Here is a 25,953-nt window from a genome sequence, read left to right as displayed (position 1 = left end):
AGTATCTTACATGTGATAAATAGATCAGCTTTCACAAAGGTTGTGGTTGACTTTAATTAGTACTTCTTATTTTTTTGTTCTTATATCTATTTTCTCTTCCCTTTACGAAGAGTCATTTGCCAGTGTCTTTCGACTTCCTGAACAGAAATTTGCAAATGACAGTTCCAGCTTCCATGCTGGCCTGTAGTGTGTCCTCACACTTGGGCGGGCATTCTCTCAGTAGAATCAAAGAAAAATGTTAACATAACTTAAAAAAGAAATTAATGTTATTTATTGTCGAGAGAGACAGAGAGAGACAGACATGAGCGGGGGAGGGGCAGAGAGAGAGGGAGACCCAGAATCCGAAGCAGGCTCCAGGCTCGAGCTGTCAAGCACAGAACCCGACGCGGGGCTCAAACCCATGAACTGTGAGATCATGACCTGAGCTGAAGAAGGATGCTTGACTGACTGAGCCACCCAGGCACCCCAGCATAATTTAAATCTAGGACAAAATCTGAATGAAACTATGGTTAAACTAAGTTAATGCATAGATATTCAAAAAAAGTAAGTCAGAAAACAATTGGGTAAAAATTACTATTATGTCACAGTTATAGCATGGAAATCTGAGCCCTGTTATGACATTTAAATTTGTAGCAAAAGGTGTTATCCTCATGACCACGCACAGGAGGAATATGTTGGTTTTGTCAGATTTCTAGAACAAGAACTACTACATGTATCAGGTTTTGTGCTGGCTATTGCTAAAGCAAAAATGAATAGAGTATTCTCTGCCTTTGAGGAACTCACATACTAATGTGTGACAGAAACAAACACCTCTATAAATGTGAGTAGTTTTATAACAGAAAAATACAAAAACTCGAGTCAGGTAGGTAAAACCTCGGTACCGCTAACCAGGACAGGGACAGTGGTGTAGTCAGGGGGTGTGATGCAGAGGGGAGAGAACAATACAAGTTAACTCCCACGCACAGTGAACCTGAAAACACACATTCAAAACTCATCAAGAAACCGAAGGCTAAGAAAGACAACAAGTATAATTGTGACACAGAGGATGCGTGTAAAATTAGGAAAAAATAATACGGCCAAAGGGTGCTTTACACGATGAAGCAAACCAGCAAGTTGAAAATGAAGGGATGCAAAGAAATACACCCTTCTGTTACTTTCAAAACAGCTGGTGCTGCAAAATTAATCCTAGACCAGTTGGAGTCTGGGGGAAAAAGAAAAAATCAAGGTGGGGGAGGGGGGGAAATGGCGAAAGTTTTCTAAAACATTAGTGCTGGTGAAGGAAGAGAAAAGCCAAGATCTATCGAGAAGATACTATCGTGATTTTGTATACATCTATTCACATAGCTTCAAAACCTAAGAAACTGAAAATGATAGAATTCAATGATGCAGTCATACTAGAAACTGGTAGATCAAGCAGGAACACATTGGTAAGTATGTAATTTAACAAAGTGAAGTAACACGCCCTAATAGACACTTATGAAATCAAGATTGCATGCGGTGGATGAAGAGTATCTACTATTCTTAAATACACAGAAAGCCATCTCCAAAAACGACTTTAAAGAATGAATAAAAATGAAACATTCTCTGTTGACAATACAGTGGGTCTGGAAATAAAGTAAAAGATTTTGAAATTTTTATGGATTTGGAAAAAGAAAAGCATCTTGAAATTAAACATTCGAGAAATGTCATAATGGCAGTTGACAAAATATTTTGAAATAAATGACAACGAGAATAATACTAAAGTAAGTAAAAGGAAGAATAAAAGCAGGAAAGAAAATAATGAAATATAAAATCAAGAAACAAAGAAAAGAACAAACAGTTCTTTGGCAGATCCAATTAATAGGGAAACTCCTAGCAAAACTAACCAAGACAGAAAGAGAAAAGGCGTTAAGTAAGTAATGTTAGCAACATAAAGGAGCCATAACCAGGTGGACCAGACATTTAAAAAGAACCAATGTGGCATACTAAAATCAGTGTTTTGAATGTATTTGAACCTAGCTGGCACAAATAATTTTGTGTGGTTTGAGCTGGTGAAACAAATAGCTACTCAATAAATTGAAAGAGTGATTGAGAATCCCCCGCCCCAGAGCCACGATTTGATTCATGACAAACGGAGCCTGTGAAATGGCAAAACAGTTCCCATAATGGACGTTAGTAAAATTAGAATATAAATACAGATTTTGAATGAGTGAATAATATTGCTACCATGTCATGGAGTCACTGGTTTCCCCTCATTACCCATGATTTCTGTCTTATTCTCACTGAGCTTCTAATGGACCGCCCATAAATTTCAGCAGCGCACATCCTGTCCCATAGGACTTCAATGACTCGGGGAGCTCTTCTTGTGGCTCTGCTTTGCATCGTTGTGTCTGTGGGCGTGTACAGTTCCATCAGCTGGCCTGCAGCCTGGCTGGGGTGGCCCCCCATAACCCCCACAGCCACCCTCCCCCTGCAAAGCCCAGCGTAGTGCTTCCCCCAGAAGTGTGAGATCAAATGGAAGGCTGAGAGGATGCACGGCCATCACCTCTTGCCCCGCAGAGACCAGCAGTCATGAGCTATGACCTTACAGAGTCAGTCCCTGCTGCCTGCAGCCCCAGTTGGCACACTGACGTGGTCAAGGGCAGACAGGCAGAGAGCTTCGCCTCCCTCTGTTGTGCCACAGCTCAGGTTTCAGCCTTCCAAATATAAGGTGTTCCCGGGGGTCCCAGAGCACACCCACCTTCCCTGCAGAGTGCTCTTGGCCTGAGGTACTCAGTCCCTCCTGGATCACTACCATTCTTTCCGTGTGTGTTTTCTCAGGAAACCTGAAAACACGTTTATTTCAAAAGAACAAATTGGAGAAAATAGGTGAGTGACTATTTCTTGTCTGTGTTGACACTTTTACTCTAACTTTTAGGTTTGTTTCAGATGGAATACGTTGTGGGCATTGTTTGTAGTTGGATATCTAGTATTTCTTGCTTTTCCAAACAAATATACACATTGCATTTTCTGGCTTATTGTAGTATATTTGATTACGGTTTTGTGTAAACTTTTTCTTGTCGGATATTTATTACACAGTAAATTGTGTTGCTTTGCAAAAAAAAAAAAAATATATATATATATATATATGGAAAAAAAGAAAAGAAGTCCCATGTGATTAATGTCCTCTCTTCCCCTGTCACTGTTCTAGAGTCTCACTGGTGCTTGTTTACAGGGAGAAGAATGGCGTCAGTTCCCTCCATTGGTTGCCTGCTGGCCAGAAATCAGTATTATCGAAGTAAGTTAGTATCGTCCCTAGAGGATACTCCTAGAGAATGTGATTTAAGGTGATGTTTGTGAGATGTTATTAACCTATGTGTCATGTCCTGGTCAGAATTTAAGGAACAAGACTGGATGACTGTTTGTGACAGTGAGGAAAATGGGAATAGAACTCATTCCAGACTTCTCTCGAATCAATGTTGTCAAGGTTTATCTCTTTGTTTTCACTCTGTGATATTATATCACATTGATGCAACCATTAACTCTTAAAATAAGTGAAAATAAGTGCATATTTCATAATTGCTTTAATTTCATGTATCGTACACTTGATTTGTACATTAAAAGCTGATAATTTTACATAAATAAAATACTGTTTATTCCTGAGAAAAGAAGGGATAGCATGACTCTGCTTGAAGGATTTTTTAAATTTCCATATTCTGCTATGGATAATAGGTCAGCTTCTATTTGGCCAGTTTGATTTGTATTTATCTACCCATCTGTGAATATTCATAGCTGAATAGAAAATTGTAACTTACTAAAGAAAATTCAGAAATTCCATAGAATGAAACGATCATTTCAGGAACAAATGATCATTTATTGAAAATATGTCCACAAGTAGAAAATTCTTATTTCAATGATTGTTTGTAGATGAAAGTTGGAGAGGCCTATTGATTTATTCTTTTTCAAAATGTTTAAACTATGCCCATTTATTTAATGTTATTATATCCATAGAAGTTATTTTTATATTCTGATCTTTTAAAAGACTTATAGGTTTAAAATACAAGTACGATAAAGTAAATAAAATGTTTAGTCTTTAAAAATAATTGCTTTGGGGTACATGGGTAGCTCAGTACGTTAAGTGTCTGGCTTCTTCAGCTCAGGTCATGATGTTGCAGTTCATTAGTTCAAGCCCCGCGTCAGGCTCTGTGCTGACAGCTCAAAGCCTGGAGTCTGCTTTGGATTCTGTCTTCCTCTCTGCCACTCCCCTGCTCACGCTCTGTCTCTCTCTCAAAAGTAAACGTTAAAAAAATTAAAAATAATTCCTTTATTTCTTAAAATCTAACTTTTGCAGAATATTTAGATATGTAATATTTGTAGGATATTTAAATATGTAATATTTCTAATGTAGAATATTTCCAATATTTATTCTTAACTTTATACTAACATATTGATGACTTTTATATTTAAATTTTTTTTTAATGTTTATTTATTTTTGACAGAGACAGAGACAGAGCATGGGGGGGGCGGGCGGCGGTAGAGAGAGAGGGAGACACAGAATCTGAAGCAGGCTCCAGGCTCTGAGCCGTCAGCACAGAGCCCGACACGGGGCTCGAACTCACAGACTGCGAAATCATGACCTGAGCTGAAGTTGGACGCTCAACTGACTGAGCCACCCAGGCACCCCAAATGCTGACTTTTATATTTTAAATGCTACATCTATATCTATGGAGGGATTGAGAGACAGAGTTATCCACCATAGAAAGGAATATACCTTATTAATAGAAAATGTAAGAGCATGCTATGAGTCCATTGGTCTTCCCAGTAGCTCCCTTCCAGGCTTGGTCTGGTGGTAGGCATGACCCATGGAAATCAACCAGAACTTGCCCTCCAGAAAATCACGAAGAAATCCCGGGAAATTCGCAAGGGAAAAAGACAAGGATAGCTTGACCATGTCTTAAGAGAGCAGAAGGACTCAGATAATGCAGCTAAAGCAGAAGGCAACTAATGAGAAAAAGTCTATGCAGACAAGAGACAAATGATGACTCTTTGGAAAACCTGGGTGCTCTGCCAGCTAGGTGTATCGCAAGCTCTATGGTCAAAATTTTCCAGCACAAACAGTCACATGTTATGGCATATCCTTACGAAACTATCTTACACTTAAAAAAAAAAAAAAAAAGTAATACGCCTTTTTCTGGAAGTCTTTTTGACTCATTGACAATTTAATCAATTTTAATTCATGAACTCATGATCCAGGAGTAAATTATTTCAAAACATGCTGCTTTGCTACTTCAGAGTCTATGCATAAACAATATATCTGTGTTTGCCAATTCTTTCTTTGTTTACTGATTGTTTCCTACAGAGGCCAGCATTTCTTCAGTTAGCTCTTTAAGCGGCTCTGATTCTGTTAACGTCATACCTGATGACAAATCCCAACAAGGTATTTGATTTATTTCTTATCAGCATCATCCTCATGATTCTCCTTTGTTTTTAATCTTTCAAATGTGTTTGGTAAGGAGATAATGTGACCTTTATTTGATAGAGTTACCAAAAGTGGCAGAATCCGACTGGTGGTTTAAATCCTTTTTCCATTCTGAACCGGAGCTTTCAGATGTAAGAAGAAAAGATCTGTCTGCTAGTAGGTACGTTTTAGGTTTTGTTTGTTTGTTTTCTGATAAACGTTTTGTATTTGCTCTTACATGAAACAATATAAATGTAGGTGGTAATTATGATGTTAACCAATCAAGATAAAGCATAGTTGTTTCTTGAGAGTGGTGAAGGCTTCACTCTAAAGCATACTTGAGTCATTGAGATGCATAAGACATTTGCCCCTCCCCCCCATTTTGTTAACAGTCAGCCAAATCACCAGTACTCTTTCTAATACTGTCACTAAAGAGAAATTGAAAAGCCATGTGCCAACTTCTACCATGGTTTAGGGAAAATAGATTGGGAATCAGAGGCAAGGTTCTAAATTTGTTTCTCCGATACCTTCAGGAAACAAATAACAATTATCTACTCCAGTGAAAAGGAAACATGGCTCCCTGGAGAAATAGTTGGTTCCAGACAGGAAAGGACAAGGAAAAAAAATGAGCCTGGCCCATCTTATGGTGTGAAAGAGAAAGAAAGGCTCAAAACATGACATAGTATGTCAAAATGACACACGAACCAATTGGCCAAATCTGGGACAATTTATTACATCCAAGGATTATCCATGGATGCTAAAATAAATGGAGACCAGTATGAAAAATTAGGTCTTCTCAGAGTGTCTCCCCCAAAATACTTATTAATTACAAAGAGGAAAATTAGTAAATTTCCAATGGAGAAAACTATCAGATACAACCTTAACAAAGCAAACAGAAAAACAATGATTTAAAATTTTTTTTTTTTTTCAACGTTTATTTATTTTTGGGACAGAGAGAGACAGAGCATGAATGGGGGAGGGGCAGAGAGAGAGGGAGACACAGAATCGGAAACAGGCTCCAGGCTCTGAGCCATCAGCCCAGAGCCCGACGCGGGGCTCGAACTCACGGACTGCGAGATCGTGACCTGGCCGAAGTAGAAAAACAATGATTTAATTGCTGTCCTAGACAACCTGCTTTAGTCCCACTGCTGGTTTTGATTGGCCTCTGTGTGGCACCAATTTCTAAATAGGAGATTGAATTGGTGGGTTTGCGTTCAAGTGTTTCTACACATTTTGAACCCTAACACACTGAGTAGTATAGTTTTTATTCTAATGGGTTCTAAAATACTTATTTTTTTAGACGCTTGACTATGACTAGCTACTGGACGGAATAAAAAGAGTAAATTATAATGGATTTCATGTGTCCTAATGTTAATATATAAAGATTTTGATGAATATTTTACATATGATAAATTTGAAATAGAATCAATTATATATTGACACACTTAAAAATCAAAGACAGAGAAATCAAATGAGGCTGCTTGTTGAAAACATGTATTTTTTACTCTCTTTATCAAGTATATTAATTTGAATTATCTAGGTAACTTTCATTTATTTTTCCACTTTACTTTGACTACGAAGACAATGTAATGTACGGGTAAGCATTTCTCAGCTCTTTGTGTATAGCAATTCGGTGAACGCCGTCGTAATATCTCACCACTTTACGCAGCTCTCATAGTTGATTCCGACGATCCAGAAGATCCCGCCTGCTGAGCTGCTGTATCTGTGAAGCACACCTTTCAGTACTAAGCTATTCCAGGTGACTTTCCTGCATTATAGGAAGACAGAAACCTGCTGGAGTTCCCATTTCCCAGACAGGATCTGCAGACACCCAGACAGCGAAAGTTTAGGCAGTTTCCTCAAAACACAGACGATTGTGCAAGTGGCATCAGCAACGTGGAGACTATCGAGAAGCATGGCTTTGAAAAGTAACGAGTCTTCAAATGTAGTGACTTGTATGAAATAAACTTTTCCTTACCCATGTGATTTTTCAAAGAGTGTTTAAAAGTTGTTATTTTCAATTTTCCAAAAAATACTTAGACTCTTTATATGTCTGTCAAATGATTATGTCTTAAAAGTGAAGCGTTGGGGCGCCTGGGTGGCGCAGTCGGTTAAGCGTCCGACTTCAGCCAGGTCACGATCTCGCGGTCCGTGAGTTCGAGCCCCGCGTCAGGCTCTGGGCTGATGGCTCAGAGCCTGGAGCCTGTTTCCGATTCTGTGTCTCCCCTCTCTCTGCCCCTCCCCCGTTCATGCTCTGTCTCTCTCTGTCCCAAAAATAAATAAACGTTGGAAAAAAAAAAAAAAGTGAAGCGTTGTGCCTAATGATGGTCGGAAGGGCGTTGTACTCACAAATGTAGAGAACAGTTGTAAAACTGTACTTTTAATCATGAACATTGGAAATAGAAAACACACCCATAGATACATCACCTGTTACAAATAGATTACTGCAGGGGCGCCTGGGTGGTTCGGGAGGTTAAGCGTCCAACTCTTGATTTTGGCTCAGATTATGATCTCATGATTTGTGTGATTGAGCCCCACATCGGGCTCTATGCTGTCAGTACAGAGATTCTCTCTCTATCTGCCTCTCAAAATAAATAAATAAACATTAAACATTTTTGAAAAATATATCACTGTATACATAACTAATTGGTTATTGTGTAGACTTTAAATTTCATAATTTTAAATAATATTTAACAATATGGAAAATCATGATAGAAAGTTGAGTAAAAAAGGAGAATAATTTATATGTGATATGATTTTAGTTGTTAGAAATGTACATATTCATAATAATAGTTTCAAAGGAAATACACCAAAATGGTAACAGTGGGTGTTTCTGGAGATGGGATTATAGGTGATTTTCATTTTCTTCTTTATATTTTTCTGTGTCTTCAAATTTTCTAATATGATAAGTTTTGTGTCTAATTAGAAAATAATGAGTGATTGGTCACATTTCATGAATATGAGTATTTCCTACATCGGCTAGAATAGTCCCTACTTTCCTCAATATGGGGTAGATAATACCAAGACTTGCAGTTGAAAAGTTTCTGTATACTGCTTGTAAATATTTTTCAATGTGAAATGTGAGGCTTCAGAAATTTGGGGTGGTTTGGGGCACCTGGGTGGCTCAGTTGCTTAAGCGTCTGACTTCGGCTCAGGTCATGATCTCGCAGTCCGTGAGTTTGAGCCCCACGTCGGCCTCTGTGCTGACAGCTCAGAGCCTGGAGCCTGTTTCAGATTCTGTGTCTCCCTCTCTCTCTCTGCCCCTCCCCTGCTCATGCTCTGTCTCTGCTCCATCTCTCTCTCAAAAATGAATAAACGTTAAAAAAAATTAAAAGAAAAAGAAATTCGGGGTGGTGAATTCACTAAGAGGTCAATGTCACTAGTTTTATGTGACTATCGTTGCATTAAACACCCTGTAGAGCACACATGGTTGTTGGTAAAACTGTCTTCCTGCCCAACTGTGTTACCATGAGAAAAAATATCAGGACTGACCATTTACTGTGCTGGAGACAACTGAACAATTTTTTCCTACTCTTTCCAAATGGGACATGCATTCCCTCAATTTTGTGTGTCTCTATCACTTTGCTGTCAATGAAGGGACTCATATGTCACTTTGGCCCAGTAGCACCCCATTATTTACACATTACTGCTTTTCTCGTGTTGCCCGCCTATGCATTTTATGTATTTGTAGAGACTAATGACATGTCTGGGCTCTGTATTTCATTTGGCTTTACTGTAAAATTAAATTACAGGGATTGAAGACCAAGTGTTTTTTTCTAAAGTTAGAGAAAAATGTGATGAGACTAACATGGTAAATTGTGGGAGGTTTTGTTTTTACTTTAAGATTATCAACAAATTCTTTTTTTCTTGGACACTTGGTATATGTGTGAACAGATTGCTTGTTTAGGTTATTCGATGAATTTCCTCAAATATGTTATCAAGTTGACATTTGCTTTGTTCACCAAGAAATATAATGTTCATTAAATTATATTTTCCCTATGCATTTGTATATTTTGAATGTGTCAAAATTACTGCTTTTATATTAGTTTGACCGGTGTTACTGCTGCTGAAAGTTGTTATCGTTTAAAGTAGTTGGATTTTACACAATATTTTAGTCAAATATAATGAGCATATATAGTTATTAAGCATTTTAGAGTGGCTAATAATGCACATATATATGTGAGAATGGATGGGTAGAGAGATAGAAAGAGAGGGAGATAGACAGGGATCCTAAAAAATAAATATATGAGGAATCTTTCAGAAAAGTAACATTAAAATGAATTAAAAGATGATTAAAGATTGAAAGAATTCTTATGTGCTATCCCAGGGTTTCTACAAAATGAGAATGATATAAATAAAGAGAACAAAACATCTTCCAGTTAATTGTCCTACAATTCAGACACTTTGAGGCTGTGTTTGAAAAGTACTTCACACATAGGTCTCAGTATAGCTGTGTTATTTTAGTTAAAACACCTCCTGCCTGGCTTTGCTGCCTAATGGTTAGATAATAAATAGTGAGGGCTAAATATATTTTAAGAGTGTCATAACTCCCTATAACTTGAGATGTGCTATGACCATTCTAATTTAATATTATGAAATGTTATTTTACTTGGCTGTATTAAATGCAACTAGGTTTTGGCAATTTTTGCTCAGGTTCTGTGAAATTATATGTTACGATTCCAGTAATTTGTTGAGATATGATTTTGATAGCAGATTCCCAGTTATTGACCCTGTATCTTCTACAGATAAAACCACCAAGAGCCAATTCATCAATTCTCACTAGAGTTAAAGACCTCTAGCTGGATTTTAAACCTACTTGGTGCTTCATACATTACGAAGAAGCTTGGGTCGTAAGGAACAAAATTCAAGAATTCCATTTGCCTATTAAAAAGGGATGATGGAAAAATAATTGTTAAGTTGAATGGAGTAGCTAAACTTCTAGTTTAGATTTTATTTTTTTATAATTTTTGGGTGGACCCACTTATTTGCTTTCCCACTGGCATTACCCAAACCCAGACTTTTGTCATTTCTCCCAAGGAAAAGGGCCATGACATCGTATGGTCTACCTGCAGTCTTTGTTAGGTCTCTTCAATTGAATGTCCTCTACAGATCGGTCACAATCATCTAACAAAACACAGATCTGCAATCCTCTTCTGTGAATACACATTAACACTAGCTCGCCCATGGTATTCAATAATTCCATTATGTTCGGGGTAAAGTCACGACTCACACAACACCTGCCCCCTCCCCCCCAACACACACGGTATCCTAACCCATGCAGATCTGATCTCCATAGCAAGTCTCATATCTCGCTCCCCAAAGCTTCCTGTGTTCCAGCTACATCAGATTTCTTTCAGTTTCTCACATACGTCAGCTTCTCTCTTGCCACAGGGTCTTTCTCCAGCCTCTTCTCTCAGCTTGGACTCTACTCATCTTTTAAATAGGGGCTCAAAGCTCTTCCTCAGAGAAAATGTCTCCAGTCCACTTACGAGATTAGATTTTTCATTATAAGCTCTCATAGCCTCTATCTCTCTCCTCACTAGCTTTTATCTCACTTATAATGGTACACTTGTTTGTCGAGTTGTTTGTTTTCCCCACTGCGAGGTAAACTACACCAGGGCAAGGACCATGTTTGCTCTGCTCAACATTTTATACCCAGCTTCTGACATTTCAGCAAATATGGGTCAAATGGATGACAATGGTTCTTGAGCGAGGGCTGGCCCCTCTCTCAAGAAGTGTTACACTTTGGCAAAGAAAAGCAAGCGCTCAATCAAAAAAGACGGTGTTTTTCCAACAGTGGCCAGCTCCGCAAAGGAAATGAAGTGCTCGTGTTGGAGACTGACGGAGGGAGGACAAGAGGCTGAGGGAAGGCTGCCCCAACGGGGTGTTAGGAAAGCCTCACCAAGAAGCAGGCGTGGGACTGAATCCTGAAAGAGAGGAAGCAGCCCATTTGGGGAAAAGCACTCCAGGCAGAAAAAATAGCGCAATTTACCACGCTCTACATAGTATATCTGGTCTCCTGTTACACTGTTTTCAAGAGACTGCTGCTTTCGGAGAATTTGGTATTTTCTAGGTGGGGGTCAAACTCTCCACTGTGTTTCTTGCCAGCAAAAACTGGGATGAGAAGTGGTCTGGTCAGGGTTGGGGTTACGGACTTTTTTCTTAAAGTCCTTCAGGGCGACCTATGCATTATCGAAACATCATCCTGCACAAGCAGCACGCATGTAAAGTCACCGGGCAGCTGTGAATGCCTTCAGTCCTGTGGGACCGGCCTCATAAGCCTCTCCAGGGCCTGAAATAATTTCCTAGACCAACAAGGGAAGTTTTATCCCGTCATTTTCTTCCCACCTCTCTTACCAAATTGCTATTATTTTAAAGATTCTTTTCTGGTTTCATTTCAAAAATTATCTTCTTATAATTACTTCATACAAAAAAAAAAAAAAAACTAGTCAAAGAGAGTGCTACACAGTTACTTTCCTTCCTCAACAGTTTAGAAAGAATGTATTTCAACTGGGGTGTCTGAAAAATGTTCTCCTGTTACAGTATAATGATTTGATTTCCAAAAGGTGGAAGGGGAAAAAAGTATGGTATCTTTCTCATACAGTGCTCTCAACAACTTTCATTTAACCTTTTAGTGCATTCTAATTAAATTCATTATAACCAAATATGTATTTCATCTATTCAGGAAAAATGATTTGTATTTTTTGTTATAGTTTTTTTTTTTATTTTTTTTAATGTTTATTTATTTTTGAGACAGAGAGAGACAGAGCATGAACGGGGGAGGGAGAGAGAGAGAGGGAAACACAGAATCCGAAGCAGGCTCCAGCCTCCGAGCTGCCAGCACAGAGCCCGACGCGGGGCTCGAACTCACAGACAGTGAGATCATGACCTGAGCCGAAGTCGGACGCTTAGCCGACTGAGCCACCCAGGCGCCCCATGTTATAGTTTTATCTAAATAGGTCAGATACAAAAGTTTTGTTCCATCCTTTTTAATTAGATAGATTGAAAATCATTTGTATCCAGGTTGTAAACCCAGAATATGTTAAATCACGTGCACTATTGTAATTATTTGATTAACAGCCAACAGGAATGTGAGCTTCATAAATATTTTATCCTTTTTACATGCCTAGCAGAGGTTTTCAAATTAATGAGTGAACAGTTACTGGAACTATGATTTTATACGTCAACTAACAAAGTTGGATTTTGAAATTACTTTATGGCAAAGAGGGGCCAACATTTTATTTTCAAATAAACTGCTTTGAAAATGTTTATGCAATCTTAAAAAGTGCATCTCGAGAGCAATCCATTTTTGAATTTCAAGCTACATTTTACCATGAAGAGAGAAGTCGGACAAAGCTCACCAACTAAACCGATAATGTTGCATTTTCTTAAGTCATCCTAGATGGATTTCACATACCCGTTTATTTCCTGTTACTGCCGATACTGCTTAATATTCTGGAAGGACGCCCGATTATTCTCTCTATTGCTCAGAAAGCATCCTTGCAGCTTCCTCCCGTCTGGCTGACATTCTGTGCAGTCCCTGAGGTAGCAGCACATTTGAGTCTGCTTGATGGAAGTTATGGGAGCTCAATCTGTCCCGCGTTCTGGACTCCAGCAGCAGGACCCCACGCTGAAAGCCAAGCGGGCTTCATTCATAGCAGCAGTGGAGGGCTGGGATGGAAATCTGGGCAACGTGGAGGTGAATTAACTTCTCTTGTATAGATCTTCAACACTTTAACCAGTCTCGAACTGGCAAATTAACGCCAACTCAACCCACAAGGCTTTTCCTTTTGAAAACTGCTTGTTACCACTATTCCACACTCCTTGTCCTTTCAAAATTGTAGAAAATATTAAATTTCACGCCAAATCTCTCTCTAGCTAATTATTCTAATTTGTTATTTTCAGTGCTCAGGTGAAGCACTTTGTATTTCTTCAAATGGCAATGATAACTTGTCTGATGCCGAGGAATTAAAACAGCAGGGACAGGGAGAAAGCCTGGAGGGGTGTTTCAACAGTGCAACAACTCTGCAAGAGCCTTGGCGGCTGCCGACACCGAAAGCTGCGAAGCCGCCGCCTGCACATCTCAACCTTCCGAGAGCCTGAGAACTGCGCGGGGAGTTTGATAAAACGCAGACACCAAAGCTCCTTTTCCAAAGCTCCTTTTCCAGCTCTTTTCCAGATCGACGGTCCTGGTCTGAAGCTGAGTCCTAGCAATCTCATTTTTTTTTAAATTTTTTAAAATGTTTTTATTTATTTTTGAGACAGAGAGAGGCAGAGCATGAGCAGGGGAGGGGCAGAGAGAGAGGGAGACACAGAATCCCAAGCAGGCTCCAGGCTCTGAGCCATCAGCACAGTGCCCGATGCAGGGCTCAAAGTCACAGACTGTGAAATCATGACCTGAGCCGAACTCGGACGTTTAACCGACTGAGCCACCCAGGCGCCCCAGCAATCTCATTTTTTTAATTAGGGATCCTGGTAAACTGTACCTGCCATGTAGGGTTGGGCTTTCTTAGACTTGCAGAAAGGGCAACCCTCCCTCCACCCAAACCCAGGGAGCAAGGCTTTGGTTTGCTGTGGTTGTAATTTCAGACGTGAAGAACTCAGCTGGCCCGAGAGAGCATGGGAGTAATGCTTGACACAAAAGCAGGCAATACGGAGAAGTCGTTTCAGGTGACAAAGGGTTAGGGGCGAACGTGCGTAATCAAAGGTTGAAGGAGGAGCGGGAGTTCGGAAGGACCTTCTACCTTTGCGGGTAGTTTTCTTCTACATCCTCAGATGTTAAGGGTGACGGAAACCTGCTAACTTGTTCTGAAGGTGAGCTTCTTGTTTTTCACTTCTTAAGTCATTCCTTAGCTGTGTTAGAGATCCACGCAATCTGCAAGAATGATGCTTTTTCTAATTTATCCCCCTGCACTCCTGTGAAGTGAAACACCTACTGTGCGTCTCTGCTCTTCATCGTTGCCCTGTGATCTACGCTGGCACTATGGCTGTCAAGATAAGTAGAGAAAAAAACCCGCTCGTATCACTTCAGTTTCAAAAATAGCAGTACATGAATTAAATCATTAGAGGCTAAGAGACTTCCAGACATTGGGGATGTGTGCTGACTTTGCTAAGCAAATTCCAGTGGCAGTGTTTGTTTTATTCATTCATTAGCTGTGATCATTTATCATCTGAAGGCCCCGTGTCAGGTACTCACTGGACTCCAGTCTCCCGAAAGCTCGTTTCACATGAACTTTGAAGTTGGAATTGAAGTTTGCAGAATGTGGAATGGTGAAAGGGAAGACTAGTATGACTGAGGTGAAAAATAACCACCGAGGCTTTCAACTTGAAGAAAGTGGAACAATAGGGGCGCCCAGGGAGGGGCTCGGTCCGTGAAGCACTGACTCTTGATTTCAGCTCAGGTCATGATCTCACGGTTCCTGAGTTCGAGCCGGCGTTGTGCTCTGTGCTGAAAGCAGGGAGTCAGCTTAAGATCCTCTCTGTCTCTCTGCACCCCTCTCAGACATAAATAAATAAACTTAAATGATAAATTAGTGGAAACAATTTAAAACCTTTATAGAATTTGAAAATAATTCTTCAGTACTAAGAATTACACAAGTGATAGGTCCTATTATGAGAATCAGTTAAACCCTGTGGTTTCCCTGCTTGTGTGGTCTCAAGAGGTTACTTTGCTTGGTCAGGGATGAGGAGGAGAGCACTGTGTGTGTGTGTGTGTGTGTGAAGATGTGTAACAACAACCCAATAGTGACTGTGAGGCTTTACAGTTTACAGACTGCGTCACCCAGGCGCCCCAGGACGGGTCATTCTTAAACAACTGTACTTGTGCATTTACTGTATTAAGTACATCACACTGTTCTAGGTAACTGGGGTACTTCAGGAGACGATGACACAGGATTCTTGCCTGTCAAGAGTTTGCAACAATCACAAACTGGGGCGTGCTTTTTGTGAAAGAATAATTTATTTAGAATAAGTAGTATGTGCATATACTATACGTTCCAAATGAAAGAGAGAAGAATTGATAAGTATGTGTCTCCTTTGATTTACCCCACCCCCCAGTTCCCATTGTTTGAGGAAACAGTTGTCACCAGCTTCTCCTTTGAGCTCGAAACAGTATTTTAGATACTTCATAAAAATAGCAAAAGAGGGGAGCCTGGGCGGTTGAGTTGGTTGGGCATCGACTATTGATTTTGGCTGGGACCATGATCCCAGGGGTATGGAATTGAGCCCCACCTCGAGGGTCAGTGTGGAGTCTGCTTAAGATTTCTCTTTCTCTGCCCCTTCCCCACTAGCTCCAGCCCTCGCTCTCTCTCTCTCTCAAATAAAAAATAAATAAAAATTACATAAGAGATATAGATAGGGATATACACACGGACATAGAGATTTTTCATGGTAGCATGCTGCCCACCAAACCATTCTGTACTTCTTATTTTGACTTGACATAGATAAGAACTTTCCATATGGATCCTATTAGAGACACTTCATTGTTTTAATGGCTCTTTTTTTTCAATAATCTTATAATGCATTTTTGAGTTTTCTCCATCTTTTATTATTACCAAAATGTTTATTTAGTTTTTAGTGTTTATTTATTTATTTTCAGAGACACAGAGAGAGAGAGGGAGCATGGCCCCCATACACGCATGCCCGTGAGCAGGGGAGGGGCAGAGAGAGAAGGAGCAGGCTCCCAAGCAGGGTCCTCTCTGTCAGTGCAGAGCCTGCAAGGGGGCTCGAGATCATGACCTGAGCCAGAAGCAGAAGTCCTGGCTTAACCTACTGACCCGACCAGGTGCTCCCGTTAAATGCATTTTAATTCATTTCATTTCATGCACAAACAATTATTAGCCTGCAGAAACAGTTATTAGTCTGTACTTAGAAGTGAAATTCCTTGATCAGAGTTAATGTCGATTTTTAGTAGGCAGTCCCCAAATTCTCGATATAAAAGTTTTACCAATTCATACTCCCTGTAGTAATACGTGCAAAGGTCTGATGCAAGGTGTAATCAAATGTAGATCATTTGTCTGGTTATTATTTACCATAACTTTATAATTCACACGAATATTTTGAAGGGCTAGTTTGCCCTCAGTTTTTCTTTAACTATTCATTTTGAAGTAATTATAGATCACAGAAAGTTACAAAAATAGTACAGAGAGGTTACGTATAACCCTCACCCAGTTTCCTCCAATGATCATATCTTATATAATTATACAACATCAAAAGAAGGAATTTCATATTGATATAAGGTATGTTCATCGTCCTATCCCATTCTATCACATGTAGATTTGTGTTACCACCCCACCATCAAGGATACAGAACTATTCCATCACCAAGAATTGCCTTCCTGCTACCCATAGTCCTCCTTAACCCCGGCAACAACTAAGCTGTTTCCATCTCTAGAATTTTGTCATTTAGAGAATTATATTCAGTGGAATCATACAGTATGATTGCGATATAAGCTTTTATGACTGGGTGTTTGTTGGTTTGTTTTCACTCAGCATCATTGCTTTGAGATTCATTCGAGTTGCTGCAAGTGTCAATAGCTCGTTCCTTAATGCTGAGCAGTGTTCCGGGCTACAAATGTACCACCATGTCTCGCTATTCACCATCAAAGAGCCTCTTTCCAGGTGGGGTTATTATAAATAAACTGCAAAGAACATCAGTGTCCGTTTTTTTTTGTGTGACATAACTTTTCATTTCCCTACAATAACTGTTCAGGTGCCATTGCTGGGCCGTATGGTAGTGGTTGGGTTTTATAAAAAAAACTGGGAAACTCTTTTCCAAAGTGGCCATACCCTTGTACGTTTCCACGGGCATGCGTGAGTGATTCAGTGTTTCTACATCCTCCCGCAAATTTGATGCTACAGCTTTGTTGTTATTTTCGTTGTTTTGATAAGTCTGTAGTGATACCTAATTTTTGTTCTAACTCTCAGTCATTATTGAGAAAACTCAAGAGAAGGACACCTAGGTCACCCACCTTCTCCTCTCCTTCTATGCCTCCATTGAGTCAAATGTTAGATCTTTTGTTACAGTCCAACAGATCCTTGAGATTCTGTCCAATTTTTAGTCTATTTTCTCCCTGCTGTTCATGAAAGGTGGTTTCTATTATTCTATTTTCAAGTTCATTGATGTTTTCCTCTGTGCCTCCCGTCCTACTATTGAGCTCACGGTTGAGCTTTTAATTTTGCTTATTGTATCTTTCAGTTCTAAAATTTTCATTTCAAACTTCTTGGTCTCTGTGCTGAGACTGTTTTTCTTTTTTGAATTTGTTTCAAGCATGTTTGTAATTTCTCACTGACACATTTCTATAATGATTGCTTTGAAATCCTTGGCAAATAATTTCAACATCTGTTTCACCTCGGTGTTGGCATCTGTTGGCTTTTTTTTTTTTCTCAGTCAGTTTGGGATCTTCTTGGTTCTTGGTATGACAAGTGACTTTCAGTTGAACCCTGGACATTTTACACATTACATTATGAGATTCTGGGTCTTGTTTCCATCTTATGGTTTAGCAGACTCCAAGGGGCGGTGGTAGGGTATTACCTCATCACCGCCAGGAGTAGCTGGGGATCCAGGCTGTCCCCTAGGCTTTGTTGGCACCTTGTCACTGCACAGAGTCCACAGTTCTGTCTCCACCTGATGTCCACTGACCACCCCAGTGAGGAGCAAGAGAGGCCCCTTGTTACTGCTGAATGAGGTTGGAAGTATGGGTCCCCTCCTGGCCTCCACTGATACCAGCAGGAGAAGACTTATTAAGAGCCTGTGGGGATGACAGTCTATTTGGGAGGTCATCCTTGGGACTTGACCCCTGGTTGGCCCATGAGCTGGACCCTGGGCACTTGGAGGCTCCCCACCCTTCCATGGTCTGGGAATTTGCCTTCCATTTGCATCTCCATCCCCCAGAAACTTCCCCAAGGACACAGCCACGGTGACATGGTGTTGAGGCCATCCGGACAGTATACCTGACTGAGCCCACTTAAGGCTTTGTATATAAACTTTGAAGGTGTGGCCAGTGGGTGTGGACATCTACTAGCCTTGCAGCCATTAAGACAAGCCTCAGATGTGAGTTCCCTTTGCTCATTGAAACTGCCACCTACCAATCTGGAGTGATTTACGTCTTTCTCCTGTCTGTCCCTGCCCTGCGGACAAGGGTTAGGGAAACTCCTGAGAGCTTGTGAACAAACAATTGCCGAGCCAGCCAGGACATGGATGAAAGGGGTCGTGGGGAAGAGGTATCCATGGGGAGTTCCTAAGTTGACCAGTGACTTCTGTGTGGGGAGGGATGACCCATAGGTAGATGCTTCGGAAGTGTTATGTGAATATGGGGGCGCCCTGAAAATGCCAGACGGTCTAGTGAACTTGTTGGCAGAGCTTCATAGAGCACACCGTGGCGAAGAAGGGAAACACGTACCTGCCACAGTGGGCTGGCCTCTCCCATGAGCCCTTCCGCTGGCCACTGATGCCCAGCTAGAGCCTGCAGCTCAGGTTAGAAAGTTGGAGGAGCTCATGGGGCGCCTGGGTGGCTCAGTCGGTTAAGTGTCTGACTTCGGCTCAGGTCATGATCTTGCGGTCCGTGAGTTCGAGCCCCGCGTCGGGCCCTGTGCTGACAGCTCGGAGCCTGGAGCCCGCTTCGGATTCTGTGTCTCCCTCTCTCTCTGCCCCTTCCCCGCTTGTGCTCTGCCTATCTCTGTCTCTCAAAAATAAATAAATGTAAAAAAAAATTAAAGAAAGTTGAAGGAGCCCAGTTTAGACAGGGATGTGCGTGTGTCCCAGGTAGTTCGGGGTAACAAGCTGGGAGGGGTAAGAACTTCACGTGCCATTCTGCAAAGCTAAGAGGGCACAACCCGCGGATTAAAGTCTGAGCACTTGTAACAAAGCCGGATTGGGACGCTAAGCAGTGGAGTCCCTGGGAAAATGAGGGGAACAAAGAGGATGTTGTGATGAAGAAATGGACAAAATGTTTCATGCTGTCTGACCCTTCGTTCAAAATAAAACTTTAAATAGCAATTACCTCAAAGCTCCTAGGAGGAAAGGACTTCTTTCTCTGTCTTTTAAGGTTGTAAATCTTACCATGACTTTGAAATGTAAACACTCTAAAAGATAACCACAGCACAGTGCACAGAGTTAAAAGGGAAAAAACGAAGGAAAAGAAGAAAGAAAAATAATTTTAATATCAAAGGTACGCTGGTGCAAATTTAGAACTTGAATTTCTTTTTGTTAAAAGAACAAAGTTGTCTTAGATTATTGGCCTGCTATTTAATAAAAAATAACGGGTGCCTGGGTGGCTCAGTAGGTTAGCGTCTGACTTCAGGTCATGATCTCGCGGTCCGTGAGTTCGAGCCCCGCGTCGGGCCCTGTGCTGACAGCTCGGAGCCTGGAGCCCGCTTCGGATTCTGTGTCTCCCTCTCTCTCTCCGCTTCCCCTGCTCTCTCAGTCTCTCTCTGTCAAATAAATAAACATTAAAAAAATAGCAAAGTTTTTATTGTTGTTGTTTTACCTTTAATGTACTCTTCCTAGAAAAGATCCTATGTTTTGTTTTATTAGGTCGTTGATTACTCAAGAGAGCTGAGTTTTCTTGCTTAAAAGAGCTGTTTTCTACAACTATGTAATTTTTGTACATGTTAAATTTTATGGGAAGCATTGTCAAATAAGAAGTGATGATAAACTTTTTTTAGGGTTTGTTTATATAAAATTCCTAAAAATCTGATATGTCTTGGTATCATGCTCTCACTCATAAATTTAAAATCTATGTCACAGAAATAAATTCCCTTGTCAGTTGCTTTATAATAAACTTGCATCATATCTTAAACCATAACCATTTTTGAGCCCTTTGCCATTTGCTGACACTTACTGATTTACTCCCATGTTTTGACAGAAAGTGTTCCTGCAAAAGCTTTTTCAGATAAGGACTTGCGCAAGTTTCTGATATATCTAAGATCACTTTCTTTCTCACGTAGGAGGGACGATAACAAACTTTTCAAGTGCTTCCCCAAAGCTACCTGTGCATCCCCAGAACATGTCATCAGTTGGTAACCTGAGAGCTGTCCCCTTTCTCCTTCCCCACGTCAGTAAAATGGGCCCATTCCATCAATGTGAGGATACCCTCCTGATGCAGGACTCCCAGCACACTTTGCTGAAACATTTGTGAAGGGGAGATTGGGTGGTGAACCCACAGAAAACTCAAGGCTCAGGCATCACTTCAAGGTTTTGGGAGTCCTTGGTTGGGTAAGACTCACAGTGTTCCAGAAGCTGTGTTTGATAAGATACGAGCCTACCCAAGCTCTAAAAATGTGAAGGAGATCCAAGCCTTTTGGGGGGAATTAGGGGTTCAGAGGACTTTAATTTCTTACCCTTTCTTGTGCCCCCATTCCTTATACCACCTGGTAAAGAAAGAGCACACATGGGACTAGGGATAGAGCAGCAAACCACCTTTGAGAAGACAAAAATACTAGTGAAGCGAATTAAAGCCCTGGGCATCTCCCAAGCAGGCTACCATGAGAGTTAGATGTGCCCATGACTCTGGAAGGTGTGGGTCTGGCGCTGTGGCTCAGACCAGAGAAGGGAGAGTGCCCCTAGGATTTTGGTCCCAGCTCCGGAAGGTGGCAGGAGCCTGACAGACCCCTATCGAGTGACAGCTCCTAGCAGTGTGCACAGTGCTGCTTCAGGTGGAGACTCTCAGGAAGGAAGGAAACACAGCAGCCCGTGGACTGAATGAACTCAGAGTGGTTCGTCTGGTGTTCCCTTTGCATTGATGGTTGGGCTGCACTAAAAAGATTAACCCTCCGACTGGGACAATAAAAAGCCAAGGGGTAGATGAGGGTACGTAAGCCCTTAGGAGTTCAAGACCATCTGGTCCATCTACAAGAACCTGAGGCAGCCCTCACTGTTTTGTACATCCTGGCCCAGAAGGCTCTGACACTCCCTGGCAATCAAAAAGCTGATGTCCTAGCTTGGGTACAGCCTTAGCAACTGGCCCTTCAGGTTGGGTGCTTAGAAAGTGGCCATCTCGGTGCCCCGGTGAGACGGTGTGTTGGCCAGCATGATGATTTGCCCTTGAAGTATAGTGACCTGGTTAAGGCAGTGACACTATGTCCTGTGTGTTTTAGACAATGCCCAATGCAACTGCCAACAGAGACTGGGGCCGTCCCCCAGAGATCCCCACTGGACAGCGATTGACGAATTGATTATACTCGCCCCCTCCCTCTGAGTGAGGGTTCTGAATATGCCTTGGTTTGTGTGGACACTGCATCTGGCCTAACCCAAGCTTCCTCCTGCCAATGTGTAAACTGGGCCACCACCATGAGGGGATTAGAGAAGCTGGGTTATGTATGGATACTCTCCTGGAATAGACAGTGATTGGAGGGTCACATTTCAGAGGCCATGATTTGCAAAATGGGGCAAAAGAACATGGCGTTCAATGGAAGCTCCATCTCACCTAGACCTATAAGCAACAGAGTTGGTAAAAAAAGAAAAAGAAAATACTAAAGTAGCAGATTAAATTGGTTATATGTCAAACCACCTTGGCTGGGCGGACTGAAGTACGGTCCCAAGCTTCAGTACATTCGAAAGATCAGCCAGTGAGGACTGTTGCTCCCTGTGACAGATTGGAACCTCTGCTGAAGCACCCAACACCAAAAAGGTAGAGTGAAGGAAACGGCCACTGCCCCCGCTCTCACAACATGCTATGCTGCTGAGAACGCCAAGCCCCATCATGCCTGGGAGAGGAGCTGCCTACTAGAATTGGGAGCGGGTACATTAGTTTGCATCCTTGGATGAGGGGAAACCACTCAGTCTCCACTGGGATCCCATTGTCCTACTGCAAGCTGGACCTGTTGAAATGCACTCTCTCTGGAATGGAACACACACCATTGAAAAGGGGGAGAGGGTGCACATCCTGGTCTGGCAGACCCACTTTCAGTCCATCCCCTAACCCCGGGCAGTGCTGCCTCCCCAATATACATGGAATGCACAGCCTGGTCACATTCCAAAAGCTGCCAACCTCCCTCTCCTCGAGGCCAGCTGGGCACATTCTGTTTTCCACTAGTTTATTGTTTGGTTGCCATCTTTGTTCCCTGCATTGGCCTGGAGGGTGTCATAACATATATAGAAGCCCTTGCTAAATTTACCCAGCAAGTCTTTTTTTTTTTTTTTTAATGTTTATTTATTTTGAGAGAGAGAGAGAGAGAGACAGCATACATGTGCACAAGCGAATGAGGAAGGGTAGAGAGAGGGGGAGAGACAGAATCCCAAGCAGGCTCCACTGAGCCTGATGCAAGCCTTGATCTCAAGACGCGGAGATCGTGACCTGAGCCAAAATCAAGAGTCAGATGCTTAAACGACAGAGCCACCAAGCACCCCTCGTCCAGCAAGCCTTGAATGATAATAATAAAACCTGTCCTTACTGAACACTGAAATGTTTCTGATAAAAAGAGCTGTCCTCCAAAATAGGATGGCTTTGGACCTTATAACTGTCTCAAGGGGACACTTGCATTGTTACCCAAACAGAATGCTATGTGTTCATACCCAGGAGGCTGCTAATGGGTCAGGGGTAGAGTGTTAGGGCAGGTCATCAAGAGGACATGGCTGCTGTTTGACCTGTGAGCTGAACTGGGCTCCCCACTCCCTCCCATCTTTGGAATGCGTGTTCTCTTTGCCTTCCCAACTCCCAGAGGCTGCTTCAAGGACACAGCCTTGAGATGGCGACGTGGCACTGAGAGCTGGAAGGTAACGCGACCGGGCCCAGTCAAGGACTCCATATAAACTAAAAATGTGACAGGTGGCCTCAGAGATCTTACCTTGCACAGCCCAGGACAATCCTTGTACAGCATTCCCTTGCTTATGGAACCTGCTCCCTCCCCATCTGCCCCATCTGGAAGCCTGCTTCTTCCTTTCTCTCTCTGCCCCAAATAAGGAGGCCAGTTTCAAATCACAGCCCGGAAGCTCCCGGGATCATGGGAACCGTCACATTCCGGCTCTGCACCGGGACACCTTCTCCCCCACCAGTGCTGGGGATTGGGGTGCCCACTACTGCCTGGCAAGGGTGGGAGTCCAAGCCCCCACTCACCTTTGCTGGCCGGGAGGGAAGCGGGGCCATGGTTTCTCTGGGGTGCTGGCTGCAGCACAGGGAATACTCTCAAAAGTACTCGTCTGGCTAGCATGCCCCTTTCCTGGCCCTTTGACCGGACTCCGCAGGCTTTCCTTGGGCTTTTACTTTTGCTCTTTTTTGATTTGGTCTGGTTCTGCTGCCCATTCGGATTTCCTGGTTGCTGGCTTCTCCAGGATGCAGTGTGAGACATACGAGGGGAAAATAAGCCCGGGGACCTCACCACCACATTCTTCCTTGGATCCAAGGACCTTGGCCCTTCCTCTTTAGGGATTTCTTGTACCTGCTCAGCATGTAATGTGCATCCCATCTTCTCAAGCCAATTTTCCCACCTTGCTCATTTCTATAGACATATTCTTTGTATTTTCTTTTCTTATTTCTCTCTATGAGGTTCTAAATCTTGTCTCCCCCCCTTCCCCCCAAAATGGTGCTATGTCATTGCAGCTGCATTAACTTTCAATATTAACTGAGAGAGAATTTTCATTTTTATTGAATTAATTATTTTCCCCCAAGGTCAGTGTGTCTTTCCATGGCTCATGGCCTCATTTGTGTCTCTCTCTAGTGTTTCAAACCTTTACTCATGCTGGTCTGTGTTTGGTGGGGTGTTTTTATTCTTAGATATTTTTTATACACGTTCTCCTATCTTCTCTTCCGATCACTTGTGTTTGTGTGTTACAGACTAGTGATTCCTGTATGCTAATTTTCTACCTAGATACGTTAAGAGCTTTTATGTCATTTATAATAGTTTTTCACTGATTTTTAATTTTTTTTTATGTTTATTCATTCTTGAGAGATAGAGCGCAGGTGGTAGGAGGGGCAGAGAGAGAGGGAGACAGAATCCAAAGCAGGTTTCAGGCTCTGAGCTGTCAGCACAGAGCCCGATGCAGGGCTTGAACCCAAGAACCGCGAGATCATGACCTGAGCTGAAGTTAGGCATCCAACCGACTGAGCCACCCAGGCGCCCCTCACTGATTCTTTATAATTATATAATAAATATATCATCTGTAAATAAAATAATTATTTTATCATCTACTTTCTGATTTTTATAGCTCATTTCTTCCCTTTGCCTAATTGTGTTGGGCATTTTATTCACACAGTGTCGGATAAAAATGACCAATGGAGCCGAGTTGCACAATGTTGGGAGGAGACATTGTTCACATCTTATTCCTTGAAAACATATCTCTGACTTGCAGTGCAATGACCTTAAAGCAGTGATTGTAAACCCTTGGCTTGTGTTTGCCTATAATTGGGGTATTTCCAATACTTTTCCATTAAATATTTTGCTTTGAGATTCATCATGATACAGCCTTTTCAAAAAGCACATATCTGGGGTGCCTGGGTGGCTCAGTCAGTTAAGTCTCTGACTTGGGCTCAGGTCATGATCTCATGGTTCCTGAGTTCAAGGCCTGTTGGGCTCTGTGCTGACAGCTTAGAGCCTGGGCCTGCTTTGGATTCTGTGTCTCCCTCTCTCTGTGCCCCTCCCCCACTCATGCCTTGTTCTTTGTGTCTCTCAAAAATGAATAAACATTAAAAAGAAAAGAAAGAACTAACTCCTGGTCTTTTTAAAAATGCTATCCCCTTAAAAATGATTTTGAATTTATAAATTTTTCCCTTATATTATCAATCATTTTTCTTTCCTTAGATTTATTTTGTTGTTCTATTGTTTTTTAATTCTTCGGTTGGAACTTCATTAATTTATTTTTTTTTATTTTTATTTTTTTTTAATTTCTTTTTTCAACGTTTATTTATTTTTGGGACAGAGAGAGACAGAGCATGAACGGGGGAGGGGCAGAGAGAGAGGGAGACACAGAATCGGAAACAGGCTCCAGGCTCCGAGCCATCAGCCCAGAGCCTGACGCGGGGCTCGAACTCACGGACCGCGAGATCGTGACCTGGCTGAAGTCGGACGCTTAACCGACTGCGCCACCCAGGCGCCCCTCATTAATTTATTTTTATTCCATTTGAAAATTGTTGATAACATGAATGTTTAAGGTTAGGAATTTTTCTCTTACCTCAGCTTTAGCTCTAGATCCAAAGCTTTGATATTTTAGCAGGGATGCAGGGCTGTGAGAGCACCTGATACTGTAGAGGGGGTGGGGGGGGCAGGGTGGTAAGAGAACCTAACACTGTAGGGGAGAGGGGTGGGGGTGCAGGGCTGGGAGAGCCCCTGCCTCCGGGGCCCATACAGACCAGGTTCTGTCACTTGCTGGTGACAAGCTCCAAAGACAGAGAGACCAATGGTGATGAAACAAGACACGAATTCATTTCAGTGAGGCCAACACCAGGAAGACAGTGGACTGGTATCTCCATGACTGATTCCAAAGTGTCAAAAACACTTCCAGGTTTTAAGGAAAATGTGGGCCAGAGGTCCGTGGGTCGAGCGTGGGTTTCAGCAGTGAAAATCAGGTTGATCGATGTCTAGGGCTGGGTCACGGGTGGGTCTTTG

General features: G+C 41.9%; 1 protein-coding gene and 1 pseudogene across 1 annotated transcript; both read left to right on the top strand.

Moving 5' to 3' along the window:
* Positions 1-1,266: 1,266 nt before the first annotated feature.
* Positions 1,267-7,397, top strand: PPDPFL (pancreatic progenitor cell differentiation and proliferation factor like). The gene is made up of 5 exons (XM_086695076.1): positions 1,267-2,847; positions 3,194-3,256; positions 5,318-5,395; positions 5,498-5,597; positions 7,086-7,397. The coding sequence occupies exons 2-5, from the start codon at positions 3,202-3,204 to the stop codon at positions 7,096-7,098; spliced, it is 246 nt and encodes an 81-aa protein (XP_086551202.1). The 5' UTR covers positions 1,267-2,847; positions 3,194-3,201; the 3' UTR covers positions 7,099-7,397.
* Positions 4,517-5,311, top strand: LOC147572142 (small EDRK-rich factor 1 pseudogene; annotated as a pseudogene).
* Positions 7,398-25,953: the final 18,556 nt, after the last annotated feature.

The sequence above is a fragment of the Puma concolor genome, chromosome F2, assembly GCF_028749965.1.
Source record: "Puma concolor isolate L17-30 chromosome F2, mPumCon1.1.hap2, whole genome shotgun sequence".
NCBI classification, from domain to species: domain Eukaryota; kingdom Metazoa; phylum Chordata; class Mammalia; order Carnivora; family Felidae; genus Puma; species Puma concolor.
The sequence above is the reverse complement of the archived record's forward strand: the minus strand, read 5'-3'. Positions and strand labels throughout refer to the sequence as shown.

Excerpts from the sequence above, each read along its gene's own strand:
- PPDPFL (XM_086695076.1), top strand. The coding sequence starts at position 3,202 with ATGGCGTCAGTTCCCTCCATTGGTTGCCTGCTGGCCAGAAATCAGTAT. Across the intron at positions 3,257-5,317 it reads CAGAAATCAGTATTATCGAA|AGGCCAGCATTTCTTCAGTT; the intron begins GTAAGTTAGTAT and ends TGTTTCCTACAG. Across the intron at positions 5,396-5,497 it reads TGATGACAAATCCCAACAAG|AGTTACCAAAAGTGGCAGAA; the intron begins GTATTTGATTTA and ends TTTATTTGATAG.